Source organism: Rhipicephalus sanguineus, chromosome 5, assembly GCF_013339695.2.
Source record: "Rhipicephalus sanguineus isolate Rsan-2018 chromosome 5, BIME_Rsan_1.4, whole genome shotgun sequence".
NCBI classification, from domain to species: domain Eukaryota; kingdom Metazoa; phylum Arthropoda; class Arachnida; order Ixodida; family Ixodidae; genus Rhipicephalus; species Rhipicephalus sanguineus.
This window is the reverse complement of record NC_051180.1, coordinates 71,217,471-71,234,830: the sequence shown is the minus strand read 5'-3', so window position 1 is coordinate 71,234,830 and position 17,360 is coordinate 71,217,471. Positions and strand designations below refer to the sequence as shown.

The window sequence follows — 17,360 nt, the reverse complement described above, 5'->3', positions numbered from 1 at the left end:
TCGACGAAATATACTTTGGTTCGACGTTTTCTTCCACAGATGAAAGAACCCTCGGGAGATTTTCATTATAAGAGCGCTTCAACAGGAATGTCGTTTTCTTTTAAATTGTCGCGACGCCACCACAGGACAAAATAGTCTCAAGGAGCTAAAATCGGCAAGTCGAGAGGATTCTCCAGCATAATCGGTGCATTACTTCCCCTGAACACGCGCGCTGTCACTACCCAGCGTTCAGGGGCGTTGCAATGATGCACAATCTGGCGCTTAATAGCGGTACGAGCAACGAATGACACTCTTATTCTCTCCCACTGACTCTATCGCGTAACCATGTTCAGCGATTGTAATGACGACACCGTCTCGCTGGCCTACAGGGCGTGCTCGAGTACCGGATCGCCACGACCTATACCACCTGGAGCGAGATGTTTTCCAAGATGGCGGTCATACAGAAGAAATACCGCTTCAAGGAGTTCTACGTGTGCGACACCACCCTGGAGCAGATCTTCGTCAGCTACGCTCGCAAGCAGATCAATTTTACCAAGGCCCTAGCCCTTGCCTCAACTCCCTGACCACCGGGCGCGAACGTCAGTGCCCGTGTCCCAGACCAGTGGCAGCGTGCTGCGCTCTGTGGCATGCTGTTGGCTGTCAATACGGCCAGTATGCGGACCACTGTATGTTGTTGTACATATTATTGTATATGATATTACCTGCGTAATTATTGTACTTAGGACTGTATATTATCCGTACATTGTATAACGTTATTGTAAATAGGAATGTATATTATCACGTGTATGGTATAACGTTGCACATAACTGCTTGCTGTCGTCTTTTTCTTCATATTTGCATTCGCTACCAACGTTCTGTTCAATGCTTCAGTCATAGGAGACCTCAGTACTAAAGCGTTTTATTTGGGACTACCGGGAAGCTGTTGTACTAGCCATACGGAACACCGATATTTCACGTTGGTGCCGTTCGTGATAACGTTCTCACTCCCTGAGAAGACTGCATCGCTGTTGATTATTTGAGTCAAGTTTCACCTCTAGATGAGCTCGGAGAGGTGACTCTTAAATAAACACTTCGAGCCCGCTTGCACGCTCACCCATCACGATGTTCGCAATTCTTTTGCGTATATATCTGTTTGATAGGATGAAATGCAACCACAGAACGCTGTAACACTTCAAGTTATTGTTGTGTTTCATTAAATGCAGTACGCGGAATTTTAGCATCCTCAAATGGGCGTTGAACTATTTGTGTGTGCGATACCGTAGTACGTCACCATACGCTGTTAAAGAAGCTCCCGACTTACTGTGCATCGGCTAAGGTTTTCCTAACGTGCACTACACGTAGTGGGTGCATCGTAACTTCGAAAAAATATCACGCGCACAAGTGCTGCTGGTTTAAAGCATGCCACCCCTTACAAAGGGCATACATATTAGTGCGCGCACTCTCTTACACGCACGTAGTGGATACACTGTTGTCAACTGTTGTCATGAAAGTGCTGTTGAAAAGGCCGAAACCTTTACCTTTACAATAGTTATGTCGAGTGTGTATGCGTGTTTGTGGGACCGGGCGACTGAACATGACAAGCGAAACGGAGCATGACGACGATGGGTCCGGATATCGCTATCGCGTTCAAAGTATTAAGGCAAAGCTTAAGCGTCCCCCAATTTTTTTTTAAAGAACTGTGTTAAAAGACAAACTTGAGCAGCCGTTCAACTATGCCTGTACGCATGCATATAGGTAAGATTCTGGAAGCCGAATCAAGCCGGACGCGAGTGCTCTGAAACAGACGACCTCGAGATCTCTTTCAAGCCGGATTTCATTCAGTCATGTGAACGCCGAGCCCTCTGTAAACTTAACTGTCGGCAATAATCTTTCACTACACATTGTAATAAGCAAATAAAACCTGGTACTGGCGTCTGATATGTTACCATATATACTTGGGTATGGTGACAGAAATCTAAAATAAGGAAAGTAACCGCTGTAGTGGGGAGCTCCATATTTGGGTCAATCGAAAGGGCGGCGGGGGGTGGGTAGGCAGGTCTTAACATTTCACCCTAATGAAAAGAAGTTTGTCACAACCGAGAATAGACCACACGACCTCCTTTTCAGCAGAAAAATGCCGCAACCTCCAAGTTGTCATAGCAGTATCTTAAACGCTATTCATGTCGCTGAAAATTTTGTACGACTCCCTGCACGAGAATATGCTCCGAATGTTGCGTGGACATTAAAGGTTGGATGACACGGGAACAACAGGGAACTTTGTTTCTACGAGTGTTTCTTGCCCGTCGTCGTCAAGAGGTTTCTTTCCTGCAAGTACCTGCAGGCACCGTTGCAGGCGTTACCTTGCTGTCAAGATGTCACTTCGTAACTTTTATTTTTCTTGACTCAGAGTAAAGAAATTTCCCCGGGGGTTTTGCCGAACTCGACACACTGTGGCATAAACTACGCAGAACAAAGTAAAGCCCGTATGGCAAATCCACGCGTGTTAAGAGTTTTCTGACCTGACATACGACGCTGACACTTCCCCACTCTTCGTGATTCTCCAAGTAAAAAAAAAAAACCGATAAGACAACATTTTAATCTTCTTCTCAGTCGCCCTCCTTTTTCCGAAGAGCGAAGACAGTTCGTTTCAGGACTTTCACAAGTGTTTTTTTTTTTTTTGCTTTTAACGTGAAGCATTTTTTAGCGAACTGCTGCCACTTTGAGCGTATCTATCATATCTAGCCGCCTACGACCTTGTGCTTTCGTGGACCTTCCGCTAACTGGATATATATATATATATATATATATATATATACATACATATATACATATATTAGTATGGAGTTTATGACGAACATAAGGCCGTAAAGGGAAAATCATGATACGCTTGTCATGAACGGCACGATTTACGTGCCACGGTGGAGGTCCCGCGGCCGTTTCGTGAACGTGATATGTATAAAAATTTGTAGGCTTGACAAGAATGTATGACGAACATAAATGAGAGGTTGCATCATTAAAATCATGGCATGCATGCCATGTTCGGCATGATTTACATGCCAAACTCATGGTGCACTGTGGCCGTTTCGCTAGCTTGATATATTCCAAAACTGGTATGGCGTGACATCACTGTAAGACGAACATAAATGACAGGTCTTGACATGAAAACCATGGCATGTATGTCATGTACGACATGATTTACATGACACTGTCTTGGTGCGCTCGCGGCCTTTTCATTCACTATATATATATATATATATATATATATATATATATATATATATATATATATATATATATATATATATATATATATATATATATATATATATATATATATATATATTATATATATATATATATATATATATATATATATATATATATATATATATATATATATATATATATATATATATATATATATATATATAATGTTCTTGCAACCCATCAAGATTTCTTCGGACCATCGTTACCATGCATCTGAGATAGTTCACGTTTCGCGCCTCAAGCCATTCGTTCGCCGTACTTTTCCAGCCTGAATAGCGGCCGGGTCGGCCGCTAGCGCGCGCGGGTAATCTTAGTGTGAGCATTGTTTATGCGCTTCATCTTCTCATATGTACTGTCGGCCGCAAAAGTTTGCGGGATGTGCAGCGCGTGGCCGAGCGACGGAAAACTGCATTGCTGCGTCACCTACCGTGATGCGGCGGGTGTTGAGGCTATCGGCCGCAGCCTCCACGATTAGATCGGGCAACGGCACGTTGTCTAAACGCCCCATCGCTAATCGCCGAGGCCGATAGCCTCAACACCCGCCGCATCACGGTAGGTGACGCAGCAATGCAGTTCTCCGTCGCTCGGCCATGCGCTGCACATCCCGCAAACTTTTGCGGCCGACAGTACATACTCATCATCACTGCTGCTTGGGTTTGGGTTGTGGGGCTCATACTCGACACAATAAAGAAGTGTCTTGAGCGACCTAAACGTTGCCTCACAATACATATCCCTTGCATTGGGTGTGTGAAGGACAACAACAACAACAACAACAACAATATTGACATGACATGACCCGAACCCATAGCCAACCTAAATGGCAAGGCGTAGCATAAAACCCATGACATGCATGACATGTACGCCATGACTTACATTACACGGTCTTGGTGCGCTAGCGGCCGTTTCGTTAACGGGAATATACCAAAATTTCTACGATTTCGCAGACATGCATGCACGACAAACATGCGATAGTGAACATGTCATGGCATGAATGTCTTGATTTGCCTCAATGACAAACAATGCGGTGTATGCAGCTTCTCGCCGACTACTTCGCATTAAATCGACTCCCACAGTACGTGGGATCTGCCGGATTTTCATTTCGATGAGATTTATTTCACAGCCCACACTCACAGCGGCTCGCTTATGGCTTTCGCTGAAGGATACATATGCGTCGTATCTTGTAGCTTTCAATGCGCATTGTTTCCACTTGTTTATTATGGAGGGTTAAAACTTGGACATGTTCGTAGGACGTAATAAAAGTAAGAACAGCGCGACAAACGTGGACTAGCGACCCAGACGCGTTGCGCAGGGCCTATGAAGTTGTTTTCAATTCAATTCAAGGACTAGCGGAGAACACACACATAGCCTTGTGTGTTTGTTCTTCAATAGCCATGGTATGTCACGCTGTTCTTGCATTTATTACTTTGTTTATTGATTCTTTTAGTCGTTTTCTTTTGCGCTTGGACATGTTTATACTGCGGAAATCAATGCATCGCGTCGTTCGCTGTGCTTTAAATTCAGATGACTGCGAACATTCAACGTGCAAGTGCGTTTTTCGTGTTTACGTAAAAACATATACAGGAAACCACCGGGGTATCGACATATGTTGTTTCATTGGCCGTCGATCATCTAACCGCTTTACGCAGGAACAAAATATTTTCCTGTGTAGATGGAGATGATCAACCGCCAGTGAAACAATGAGGCTTTCGTGCCGCGTATACGTAACTCATCATCGAATCGAATCACCCGTCGACAGAAGTGGCGCATAGAGCAGAGAAGCAGATGCGTTTGTGTTGTCGTGACTTCTCTCTTGTGTCCGCGCGTGCACGCCGTCTTTTAACATCAATACCTACCAACTACCTGAGCTTTATGTTATTCTAAGATAATCTACTCCCGCTAGCTCCTGTCGCGCGCTGTTCTCTCTCTGTCTGAGAAGGTTTTCAGGTATTTGTATAGAAAAAGCGTTGACACGCAGTGGAGAAAAAGAACTAGGAGGCTCACCAGTAAATATACGGCTAGCAGTGCGGGCGATATGGCAACAAGGAGCATTAAGCGGAAGGTCAGAGAGGCGGAGAGGACTTATTGGATGGCAGCGATGGAAAAGAAGCCGGCTCTGAGTAACTACCGAAAGGGAAAAAACGAAATAAGGAGGGAAAGGTTTTATGATAATTCAAGGGGAAGCGCTTTACTGTTTGAAGCAAGGTCGGGCTGCCTTAGAACGCGTAGTTATAAAGCGAGATTCAGTAACGAAGAACAACAATGTACATACTGCGGGGGAACTAAGGAAACGATGGAACATGTACTGATTGAATGTGGCGATATTCACCCAGCTATACGTGTGGGCACGAGTCTACATGAAGCCTTGGGTTTTAGGGACAACAATGGAAAGCTGAACACGTCCGCGATAGAAATGAGTAAGAGACGGTTAGAGTATTGGTGGCAGAAATGTAGAGATAAAGAACAAAAATAAATAATGGGGGGAAAAATAAGGTCATTCTGCCTGAAGAGGCAGAGAGATAGACCGTGAATTTATATTTTTTTTGGTATAATAACATAGATTTAATCAATGTAAATAAGGTATTGGGCCAACATAAAACAAGGAAGCTTTTTTTTTTCTTCTTCTTCGAGCCTGGTGGCAGACATGTCACCACCCCGTTACAAAGGGGACGCTCATAGTATCCATCCATCCTCTCACTCGGAGAAAGAGATAGCCGCATCTCAAGAGGAGGAACTGTATACCATCTTGGATAACCACGAAAACGGCTGCAGAAGGATGCATTAGGGAGAGAAGAAGGAAAGAAAGATAGGGAGGTTAATAGACGTGCGTTCGGCTTGCTAACCTACACCGGGTAGTAGCATTTTTCTCCCCACATTGGGTGCTTTGACGTAGGTAGTTGGGCTCCCGCCTGAGTTTTTTATCGTCAGTTCACAAAATATTCAGGAGCCTATGCCAAACCGGGAAAATAGCGGGCAGCGCGTTCGTGACCTACTACCTTTTTCCTTTCTTTCTTTCTTTCCTTCTTTCTTTCTTTCTTTCTCCCTTTCTTTCTTTCTTTCTTTCTTTTTCTCCCTTTCTTTCTTTCTTTCTTTCTTTCTTTCTTTCTTTCTTGTAAGGGAGGATTGCGCATTGCGCAACGCTCCCTCATAAGTTTCCTTCTGTGCTGGGAATTGGACCGTCATCCACATGCTTAGCAGTGCAACACTTCAGTTGCCAAAGACAAAAGCGACGGTCATGCGTTCATATCCAGGCAACATCGACATGTGGCGACGCCAAATGACGAGTCACCTGGATAAAAGGACAGACTGTGGTACCAGAAACGGCTGATCGCCAACAAGCCCATGATTGCGAGAGCATTACTTATTGTAGAACGGCGCATACAAATGCGCGTGTGACCGGCGTACCTTCGAGGGCCGCATTTCTCGGCACTCGCGGTCACTGGGTTTTTTTATTGCGATAGCAATGATATGGACAGTGTCGACGGGTTTTTGCCGTCGCCGTTGCCTTCGCCGTCGCCGTCATGTCCCCCAATACCCGGAAACACTGCCGCTCCGGCGTCCCAAAGAATTACGTCATGATGACGTCACCGACACCATCTTGAATAATTTGCTAGTTCGGCGGCCTTTTAAAAGGGGCCGTAACTGAAGGTGAAATTGGCGCTAGTGTTCATGGAGATTCAAAATTAAAGCAGCCAATGGCAGCCTGCCGCCGTGCCGGTAAAGCTGTGCACCCCGCGCCAGCCGCGGAGGCCGCGCGCGCGCCGCGACGCTAGTTTTGGATTCCTCGAAAGTTCCGTTGTAGCATGAAGCGAGTGCTGAGAGCGGGCACCAGGCTGGCCGTGCAGGGAGGCTATGCTTGGCGGACACCTGCAAGTCTCCCGTTGTGGTTAGCGGGTCATTGTTCGCTCTTGAGACTTATCGGAGTGGTCGTTATGTCAGCCGCGCTCCGTCGCCGCCATACAGGAGCCCGTCCTAGTCGCCGGCCTTGATATGAAGTTTCGTGATGTTCCGTTACACGAAGCGAGCTTTGGCCGGCGTGTGAAGTTTTCGTGGTGTTTGCGTGTTGTGCGCTCTTGCCGCCGTGGTGGTTAACGGCACGCACCATTCGTACATCATGGAACGGTGCACGGATACTTCAAGACCGGCCGAGTTCCGCAAGATTCTTCGAGGTTCCGAAAAACTAAAGGTAAGCATGCGGCTTGCGTTCGCAGCCACACATTTACGAATTGCAGTTGGACAACACAGTTATTGTTTTTTAATTACGGATGAATCGTGAAAAGCACGATGTTGCAGTTAATATCGCTGTTCCTAGAAGGAATGAAATTAAAGAACTTGAGACTCATAGTTTAACTTTTGCGTCTATGACAGAACTGCGTGATGGAAGTGCGTTTTGTTTTTTTTGCCTGTTTATCACTCGCCATCGTTTAAATACCCGTTTCTAAGACTCTATAGGCAGTTTTAGAATAGCGTACGAAGAGCTTTGCGTTGGCTTTATCCGGAAGACCAGTGGGAGGCGCTGCTGACGTCCGCGAACCCTGAGGACCAGCTCCGGTTGGTGGACAGGGCTCGAGCGTCAGCTGCAAGCCATGGCTACCTGGAATGAGGAAGTCACCCACCTCTGGGCGAAGAGCACGCGCGCCTGGTCCCTCAATAAAGTTTAATTCTCTCTCTCGCGCAACTGTCATGCGTCGTACGCTAACCGCTTGCGGGCTCCCGTAGTGACGGAAATAGCGAGCCGCAAACGCTAAAATAGCGTACGCTATTCTAAAACTGCCTAATGTATCGCAGCTTGCACTGAGCCGAGACGACGAAACTACGTTTCCCTCATGCGACTGCGTAATTTGTATCGTTGGAATTAATAGTTTTCAATTGCTTTATTTCAGGACGGAAACGTTTTCGGAGTATTCGAGAAGGCAAGAACTGATGCGTTTGCCCAAGGAGGGGTTAACAGCTGTAGAATCAGCGCTCTGCGAAGTCTCGATCCGCAATTCAAGTGGACCAGCTTTCTACCCTGCCCCCTGTGCTTCTTCTCGGTGCGTGAATATGCTATGTACTTACGGCTGAAGAAGTAGTTTGTGTGTTTATCTATTGTCTCTGTTATTACCTATGGAAAAAGCGCTCTAAGGATTCATGTGTAGGCATGAGACATGTCCTATATGCAGAATTTTACTGTTTGTGTTTATCACAATGAAGTGCTCAGTGTACCCAACATGACGTCCTCCTTTAGTGGCGTTATATTCAGCTAGGCATTGTATTCGCGGTGAAAGAAAAGCTGCGTATAGGCTTATTTCACCTGGTCGTTGAGTAATACGCTTTTCTTCGAATGTCATGTGCTGCTGCATAAACTGACCATGGCCTGCATCCCGTTGCCACCAACTAACTTTCAAGTAGTCTTCAAGTACCATATATTGTGTCTTGCTCTTTTTAGCGCAATGTACTACTTCCTGTGCTAAATCTTATCTTTTTCATTTTGTTTATCTGGTGAAGGTGTCCAGCATTTCATGTATATTTGTGCAAAATCTGAGCAAATATGTAAGTGGTTGTTTTGTGTTTCGTATCATTTCAACGGTTAATAAGTAAATCATTGCAATATTATTTCATATTTACATATTTTGCGCTTCGTTATATTTTTGTCATGCACTGACATTTCTTTAAACTACATGATTACCTCTCATCAGAGGCTCCTCTGCACTTTGCTCGGTATTGCACGAAATGAAGATCGTGTTTCTTATATGTGTGTACGTCAAAGGGCCTACGCTTTCCAATGTGTTCGATTTTTTTAATTTCTAAATTTTACAATGAACTTTTGTGTTTAGCCATGCACACACTGTGAATTCTTCCCTTCTGTTCTTCTCCTGAACTTGTATCGTGCCCCATTACATGCAAATCTTGAGTTTCCGGAAACAGAACAATAAAAAGAGGTAACAGAAATGTTGTAGGTGGATGCTGGCTGCGGGCAAACGCGAATGCGCGGCCAAGCACAGCACGCGCGCGAGCGCACGCGAACAAAAAAAAAATCCCGGCGCGGGGCATAGGAGAGGAGAAAAAGCGAGCGTACAAAATAAAAAACGGTGCGCGGCATGGGAGAGGAGGAAAAGCAAGAGCACAAAAAAAATAGAAAGAAAACGGCACGCGGAGAGGGAGGAAGAAGGGGTGGAGGCGAGCGGCTGTTGTTACTGTTTCCCTGACGACGTAAGCAACGTAATCGCTACGTCATCGCCCTTTGAGCTTGGCGGCCTTCTGCAAGGGGCGTAATTCAATAGCGCTCTCGGCGCTGTCGGCGCTTGCGTCGGCGGAGCGTTTGAATTTCGCGTCCTATGGGAGGTATACGAAGAAACCGACCCTTGATGTCCCCTACGAAGTCCAAATTGATAAGATCCTCCCGCGCATCGTATGTTCTACCGCGGGTGAAAGCGCGCGAGCGGGGGCGACGAACGCGGCCGAAGCAGAGATCAAATGGGCCGACCCGTTTCTGTCGCTCTGAGGGTGCTGCGATAACATCCCCCCGCTCGGGACGCCTGCCGTCGAAGCAGACAGGAAACGTACCGCCCGTCTTTAACGAGCATGAGAAGCGCGAGGGGGAGACGGGGGGAGTCGTGCGAGCAGCAACTTTGAACTTTGAATCTAAGTGCGCGGTCGGGATCGCTGGCGCGCGCGATATCTTGACAGCCATCACAGCGGGCAGCTCGTATACCCTTATACGTGCTGCGCTCTCAACACGAAGTGACTATGCGGCCGGAGCGCGTACTCACTTCCTGAAGAGGCCGTATTCTTTTACACCAGCGTTTTGTAGTTACGCGAGATCGGACACAAAACAGTTAGCTGCCAGCCTCACTTCGTATAACACTACAATTTGCTGCTATCGCATTCATTGTTTCGCCTTTGCGGTGAAACTGAAGTTTTTACGGTCACACCTACAAAGCCAACCACACTTGTGAGGAAATACAATATTTGCTTGAAAAAGATGTGCCTCGCGACAAGATGCGACCCAAAGACCCACAGAGCAAGGATCGGTGGCTCAACTCAATTTACCTCAATTGGCTTTGTAAAACAACACTTTCGTTAAGTATTCGACCATGATATTGGTAGGGTGACCTCGCACAACAGACTGCGGCACAAACGCAGTGACCTATAAATTGTCCACTGTCTTATACCATGCTGGCGGTAGTACTGCGAGACAGACAGGGATGACTACTGAGTGTGTGTCACTGAGTACTTCCCTTAAGGCATAATATTTTGTGTTTATATGTGTATTAGATGCGCGCCGTTAGACCGGTGTTGTGTATTAAATGAAGCGGTGTCTTGCGGAATCTGTTGTCATGTATTCATCGGTCATGACTGTTTGTGTCACAGTAGCGAATGCCAGCTTGCTGGAGATGACGAAAGCGTTCCGACTGCAACCCTTGGCATGTCCATATTAGACGGCAAGCATCTGCTTGCATCACTGGAATAGAGCAGTACGGGCACATCACGACTTCCTCCGCGCTGGTACGGCGAAGGGGGAGGGAGTAGACACAGGGCGGGATAAGAGCGCGTGTATCCTACCGGAGAACATTTTTTACGGACTCGAAGTGAGTTGAGGGGTTAATGTGGAAGGGAAGGGATGGAAGATAAGTATTTCCAGGGCAGTGCGCCTGCTGGTCAGCAGCAATATTGTGAGGGTTCGCAGCATGGCCTTGAATCCAGTGTACCCTGACGCAAGTAGCTGTATTTCGATTCATGATGTGTATCGCCTCGCAGATTTCCATCTCCTTGTGAACTTTCTTGAGTTCGAATTAAGCAGCGAGTATGAGATCTTGGTACGTGCCCATTACCTGTCGTGGTAGCTTAGCGGAGAAGGGGTGGCTCTGCTGACTACGAGGGGTGGGTTTGATTCCAGGCCCCGGCGTCCGAATTTCGATGGAGCGAAGAATAGCAAGGCAAAAAAAAAAGAAAAAGAAAAAAAGAACAGCAGTGTACCTAAGTATGCGTGCACGTTAAAGAAGGTCAGGTATTCAACTTCTTTTTTTTCCAAATACGCCCCACTATAACGTGCCTCGTAATCATGTCGTGGTTCTTGCACGGAAATACAACGATTTTTTTTTGTTATTCTTGGTCACTACTCCAAAACGAATATGCCAACGTGGAAAAGAGTTCCCTTTATCGGGCATATCATGTGCATGAGCTTCGGCTGTCTAACACTCCCAGGTTCGCGTGCACATGGAATACCCGATAAAGCGGACGAGAGGACGACCGCTAGCCTATCTCAGTTGGTAGAGCACCGGGCGCGTTATCCGAAGGTTGCAGGTCAGGTCCCTGCAGGCGGCAAGTTGTCTGTTCGTCCACTTTACTTTCCTCACATTTATGTCGTAAATATTACAATACCGTTGAAAACAGTACAATTAACGCCCCTCATACCTTACCTGGCGTCATTATCTCTTAAGGCTGTACCTCTTTAAAAAGACACGTTAGCTCTCTTCTAGGTCCCACGACTCTCCGACGAGAGCCTACTGATCTCCGAAGAAAGTTCACGTGTCTCTTTTAAGATTATACCCTTGTCACACGAGTAAGCTTAACCGCTGTTATACCCAACTGCAATTAGCGGACGTAACCACAGTTACCGCAAATCAGACAGAGGCGCGGTCACACGTTTGCAGCGCTTCCAAGCGTTCTTTAGTTGATACATGGCTGCGTTCGTGCAACACCGCTATAACACCGCCTTGTACAGGGCTTCACGCTCGATTATGGACGCGTCAGCAGCGCGTTTTGATGCGTGTCTATCAAATAGCGTGAAGCCCTGATCAATGAACGAACGCAGCCGTGTATCAATCTCGTGAAATGCACAAGAGGTTTTTGCAGCACGGACAAACTTGTACCTCAAAGCCGGTAATTTAACTTCTCAAATGCGTACCAATGCCTCCGTCGTCGCAGCGGTTAGGGTTGTCGTGTGACGAGGTACAGCAGCCATTAGACTTAACGGTCGTCGTCCTTAACTGTGGTAAGACTACCCGTGTGACAATGGTATTATAGAATCACATACGTGGCAAGCCAGGGCCCTCGAACGAGTCAAAGAGCTCTTTCTTTTCTTTTTTTTCTTGTTCTTTTTTTAGAGTGAACGAACCCAAGGGATCACTGCAGGTCTTGCTGTTCTCGTGCATTCATCCGCTCTTGTGGCTCTGGCTTGCGCGAAGAAAATTCTCTCGGAAACCATCAGCGTCGTGGAAAAGGCGTCAAGCGTCTGAGCGCGCTTCCTCGCACGACAGACATTCGTCAAGGACTACTTCGCCCGTTGAGGCAGCGCCCGTGGCGTACGCAATAAAAGAAGCACGGGCCACCTAGTGGGCATAGCGTCGGATCTTGGCACTAGATACCCAATTCAAATCCCTCCGCCGGAACGTATTTATGTCAGACGGTGTGCATGGGCAGTGCCTACCGATGGCATTCGTGCGCATATGTGTGACCGTCTGGCTATGAACACAAACGTCATTCGCACTATAAGAAAAGAAAAGGAATGCGCATTTTGAAAGTTATATCAAAGTAGGTTAACAGCGCGAATGAGACTTGAACATAATAAGATAGCGGCGCATCAGTATACTTTTCATTGAGTGTACGAATTGCTCAAGACAATAAAACCAGGCTCCGTTACTTATTAGCATCTGCTATTAGGAACAGTTTCTTTTTTCCAGAATGTGGGCGATGTGAACCTTAGTTCTCCATAATGTCGGCGCCTCATTTAAACCTACTTTCCAGTGACTTTAAGCAAAAAGTATAACTATTTTTGCAGGGAAGCCGTACGTGCCGAGCCTAACGAACGTCCGTAGGCACATCGTGCCCATTTTGCGATGCCCAATCCGCGATGTAACTGTCACACACTTATTGTGGACTTGCACGGGTCTACAATTAAGCCATAGTCGTCATCTACGTGCAACAGGCCTCAGGCATGGCCGGCCACCCGACCTTGCACCGCTGGATTAGTGGACCTCACCACCACTCATTACTGGACTTCATACACGAAGGAAATTTGTATGTGTATTTTGAATCAATAATTATTATGCCTAAGGGCAGACTTTCAAAAATAAAAAAAGTTGTCCTTAGCGCAGGTATAGCCACAGACAATGTACAAGCCCCACTACCCACCACTTCTACACTAAAAATGAAGAAGTATCCACGGGCAAAGGCAAAATATCTTCAAAGAGGCATTTAATCCCATTGATTTGGATCTAGCTATGTCAAATATTATGTCTTTGGGAGCCTCCTCATTAGGACATTGTCATAGAGATGTGTGCTTCACGGATGAATCATTTTCTATTTATTTATTTATTTATTTATTTATTTATTTATTTATTTATTTATTTATTTGTTAAATAATACATTACATGCCTCCGTTGAGGCATTGTGTAGGGGGGGGGGGGGCAGTACAAAAACATTTTTCGTAGTAGTTTCATTAGACAATATGCATGAACAGCAGTATGTAGCAGATCACATAATAAGGAGAAGTGCACTACTAAATAATTAGTTAATGCAGCATCGGTAAAAAAAATAAACAAGAAGTTGAATAGCGACGGTTTTGATCGAAATTCTTAAGTTACGATTATTAAGTTATATGAATTATTCTAATGTTTTTAAAAAGTCATACGAACTATCTATCTCCATTAGTGTTAGACTATCCGTGTCTTGACCAATCCCCCAAACCGGGTGTGAGTCAATCACGGAGGAGTTCAAGTTCAAAAACGTATTCGTCACATGAACCCCACAGCTTACCACTGGTCAACTAAATGGAAAAGGGGGCAAAAATACGCATGCTGCTCAAATGGCTCTTCAACATCGTGCACGAAACGACAAGCGTATGCGGCAAGCCAAGACAAGAAGACGCATGCTGCTCAATGAATGAATGAATCAATAAACTTTATTAAAAGCCCGGGCGAGGCGGGGGGAAGCGGGGATTAACCCCTGTCCCGTCCCACCTTCCGTCGATGATGATGGCGTCAGGCAGGCCCGTAGCCAGGGAGAGGGGGGGGGGGGCTAGCCCCTCCCTCCTTTGAAATTTTGGTGAAGTAGGTGTTTTTCCTAAAATAAATAATGAAAATAGATGTTCTTCTCAAATAGTCAAGGTTTTCAGCGAGAGGGACACCCCCCCCCCCCCCCCGAAAAACCTTCCTGGCTACGGGCCTGGCGTCAGGTGACGGCTTGAAGTCCTCGGACCCGGGTGGCATCTAATAGAAAACTTTAAAGGAACATACGCCACATTCAAAAGAGACTTTCTGCACCTTTTAATGAAAATTATGTGCTTTTCCGTTATTCTAGTTCTAAACACTTGAATTTTTACCCTTACACATTGTTTATGCTTTACTGTTTACGTTACATTAACCGCCGGCTTCACGGCCTATCCTCCATAGTGGGTAGGCACCAGGATTCAAGGTACAACCTAAGCAGGCAAGCCAGACGATGAAGAAGAAAACAAGCGGAAGGAGCGCGGATCGCTGCGCGCCAGCCGTTGGGCCCAGCTCGAGAGCTCGCTCCCAGCAAGCCTTTTTTTATTATTTCCGCCTCTTTCAAGATGGAACCGCGCCATAAAAACGTAAATTGCCCGCCGTGCACTTAGCGAGTGATTGCCGACAGCGCCGCGCCAGTCCAGTCGGGATCCCGTGCGTTCACGGCCGGTCCATGTGTCTATTAGCGGATGGCCTGGCCAGGCGTCGTCGCGCCGGCAAGCGGCCGAGCTGAGGATCCGTCGAACCAGCCGCCTCTCGTCGTGCTTCGCCATGAGCTCGGAGAAGCACAGGGACAAGCCGGCGCTACTCGTGCCCCTGGATGACAAAAGTCAGAGCGAACCTAGGCTAGAGCACCCGCCCACGTCGCTGGGTTCAACTAGCGCGCTGAGCAGCCAGACGGAGCATAAGAGCCGCGAGCCACCCGAACAACCCCTGGTCGAGTATGGCGACATCCGGAGACCGTCCATCAGCGTCAACGAGGGCGAGCTGGGCAGCCAGCCGCCGTTCGGCGAGCATCGGCGAAAAAGTATTGGCAGCGTCGACTATGGCGACCCAGGGCCCGACAAGTCCGAGAAGGAAGACATCCTCACTCCCATGCCCCCCGTGGCTGGTGACAACGTGGATATTGCGAAAGACTTCCTCGAGGGTGTGAGCTCCGAGGAAGCGGCCAAGACCGCTGCTGCGCCCATGTCTACGGCACTGGTGCCTCTGGAGGAGCGCGGGGAGGAACAAGAGGAACAACAACTTCCGGCTACAAAGGACTCGCCAAAGCCACCACCAAAGCCACTTCCTTCGGTACCGGTTGACGAGAAACCACCACCACCACCTCCGCCACCTCCGCCGCCTCCGCAGCATCCGCCGGCGGCAGCGCCCTCGGAAGGTAAGAAGGACAGTCGTTCGGCTTCCACGCGTACTACTACCGGCTCTTCGTCCGAGGGCTCGGAAAGCGAGACGTCGACCACTGCCTCCAGCAGCACGGGCACTAGTAGTAGTGGTACCACAAGTAGCACTAGTTCGACCGGTTCTAGTAGCACGAGTGGCAGCACCAGTACCAGCGGTACTACCGGTAGCACGACAGGCACCACGACAACTCGAATGAGCAACCTCAAGTCCAAACCGCAGGAGAAGGCGGAAAAACCAGGAGCCGCTCCAGTGGCTGCCGTGGAGGCAAAGTTGGCTGCACCGGTGCAGCCACCTCATAAGCCACCTGCACAGGCGACGGCGTCTTCGTCAGCCGAATCATCGTCTGGTTCTAGCTCCGGTAGTGACTCCGATAGCGGCGAGTCCAGCACATCTTCTACTGGAACTGCAACTACAAAAGACCAGGAGAAGCAACCGCTGCTTCCCAAACAACAAGCCCCGACGACAGACGCAAGCAAGCCTGCAAAGCCTGAAGGCGACGCAATTTCTAGCTTTACTTCGCCAACCAGTGGTGTGACGTCTGGCCCAACGACGGGTGCTACGTCAGGCCCAACGTCAGGCCCAACGTCAGGCCCAACGTCAGGCCCAACATCAGGCCCAACATCAGGCCCAACGTCGGCTGGTACTACGTCTGGACCAACGTCGGGAGCAACATCGGGACCAACGTCGGGGCTAACGTCGGCGCCGACATCAGAAACAAAGGCTGCACCATTTGTACCACCATTTAGGCATCCACCTGTGCCACCAGGTGGACTCAGACCAAACCGGCCGCCTCCAAAGCCCGCCGAGCAAAAGCCAATAGTCCCGCCGGAACCTGAGAAACCGTACCTCGGCTCCGAAAAGCAAGGAAACGATCCTGCAGTGTACGCCATCATGAACAACGAAGCGCATCGCCAAGCGGAGCGCAAAAATCAATTGATCCCGCGTCGCCTGTTCGTGGTAAATATTCTGGCATGCCTCATACTCGTCGTCATCTCCCACATCCTCATCGTCTACGATATCGAACGGCGAGCCTCGATGACCAGTACACCAGCGCCTCCTGAATTCAGGGAATCCGATCACGTATGTCGTGACGTGCAGTGCAGTGCGGCTGGCACACACCTCTTTTACGTGTTGAATGCAAGTGTGAGCCCTTGCGACAGCATCTACAACTACGTATGCAAAAGTTGGATACACGAAGGACCACAGAACTACCGCAAGATAGTCCTTGGTTCCGAACGCATTTTTGTCGATAACATGTACACCGAGATGAAGACTGCCCTTCTTAGTTATCAAGCTAGGGCTAGCGAGTCGGAGGCCGTGAGAAAAGCTACTGAACTCTACAGGCTGTGCTTAGAAGAGCCAAAAAAGCAACCAAAAAACACGAACTTGATCAATCAGTTACTGGCTGACTACGGACTTTCTTCATGGCCCTACTCCGAAAGTGCCCCAAATTTTTTCTCAAGCCCGTACCTTAGCCTAGCGAAGTTCATCCGTGATTCCGGCGTCGGCGCGGTCGTAGCTGTGAAAATGCTGCCTGACCCCGAGAATACTCTGGCTAGAGTATTCGCGATCGACTGCTCCACTTTTGTTGTGCCACTGGGTACGCTTCTATCGTTTGCAGAACACAAAAGCGACACTTTGCTTGGTTATAAAGCATACATTGCTGACGTCCTTAAAGCAGTGCGACCACGACGACAGGATATAGACAAGCTCGCCACAGCAATTATGGCGTTTGAAGTCAAC

General features: G+C 47.8%; 1 protein-coding gene across 1 annotated transcript; it reads left to right on the top strand.

Annotated features, from left to right (window-relative positions):
- Positions 1–14,984: 14,984 nt before the first annotated feature.
- On the top strand, positions 14,985–16,363 carry LOC125758609 (uncharacterized). Its single transcript, XM_049415964.1, has 2 exons — positions 14,985–16,085; positions 16,145–16,363. Exons 1-2 carry the CDS (start codon positions 14,985–14,987, stop codon positions 16,361–16,363), a joined length of 1,320 nt encoding a protein of 439 aa, XP_049271921.1.
- The last annotated feature ends 997 nt before the right edge of the window (positions 16,364–17,360 follow it).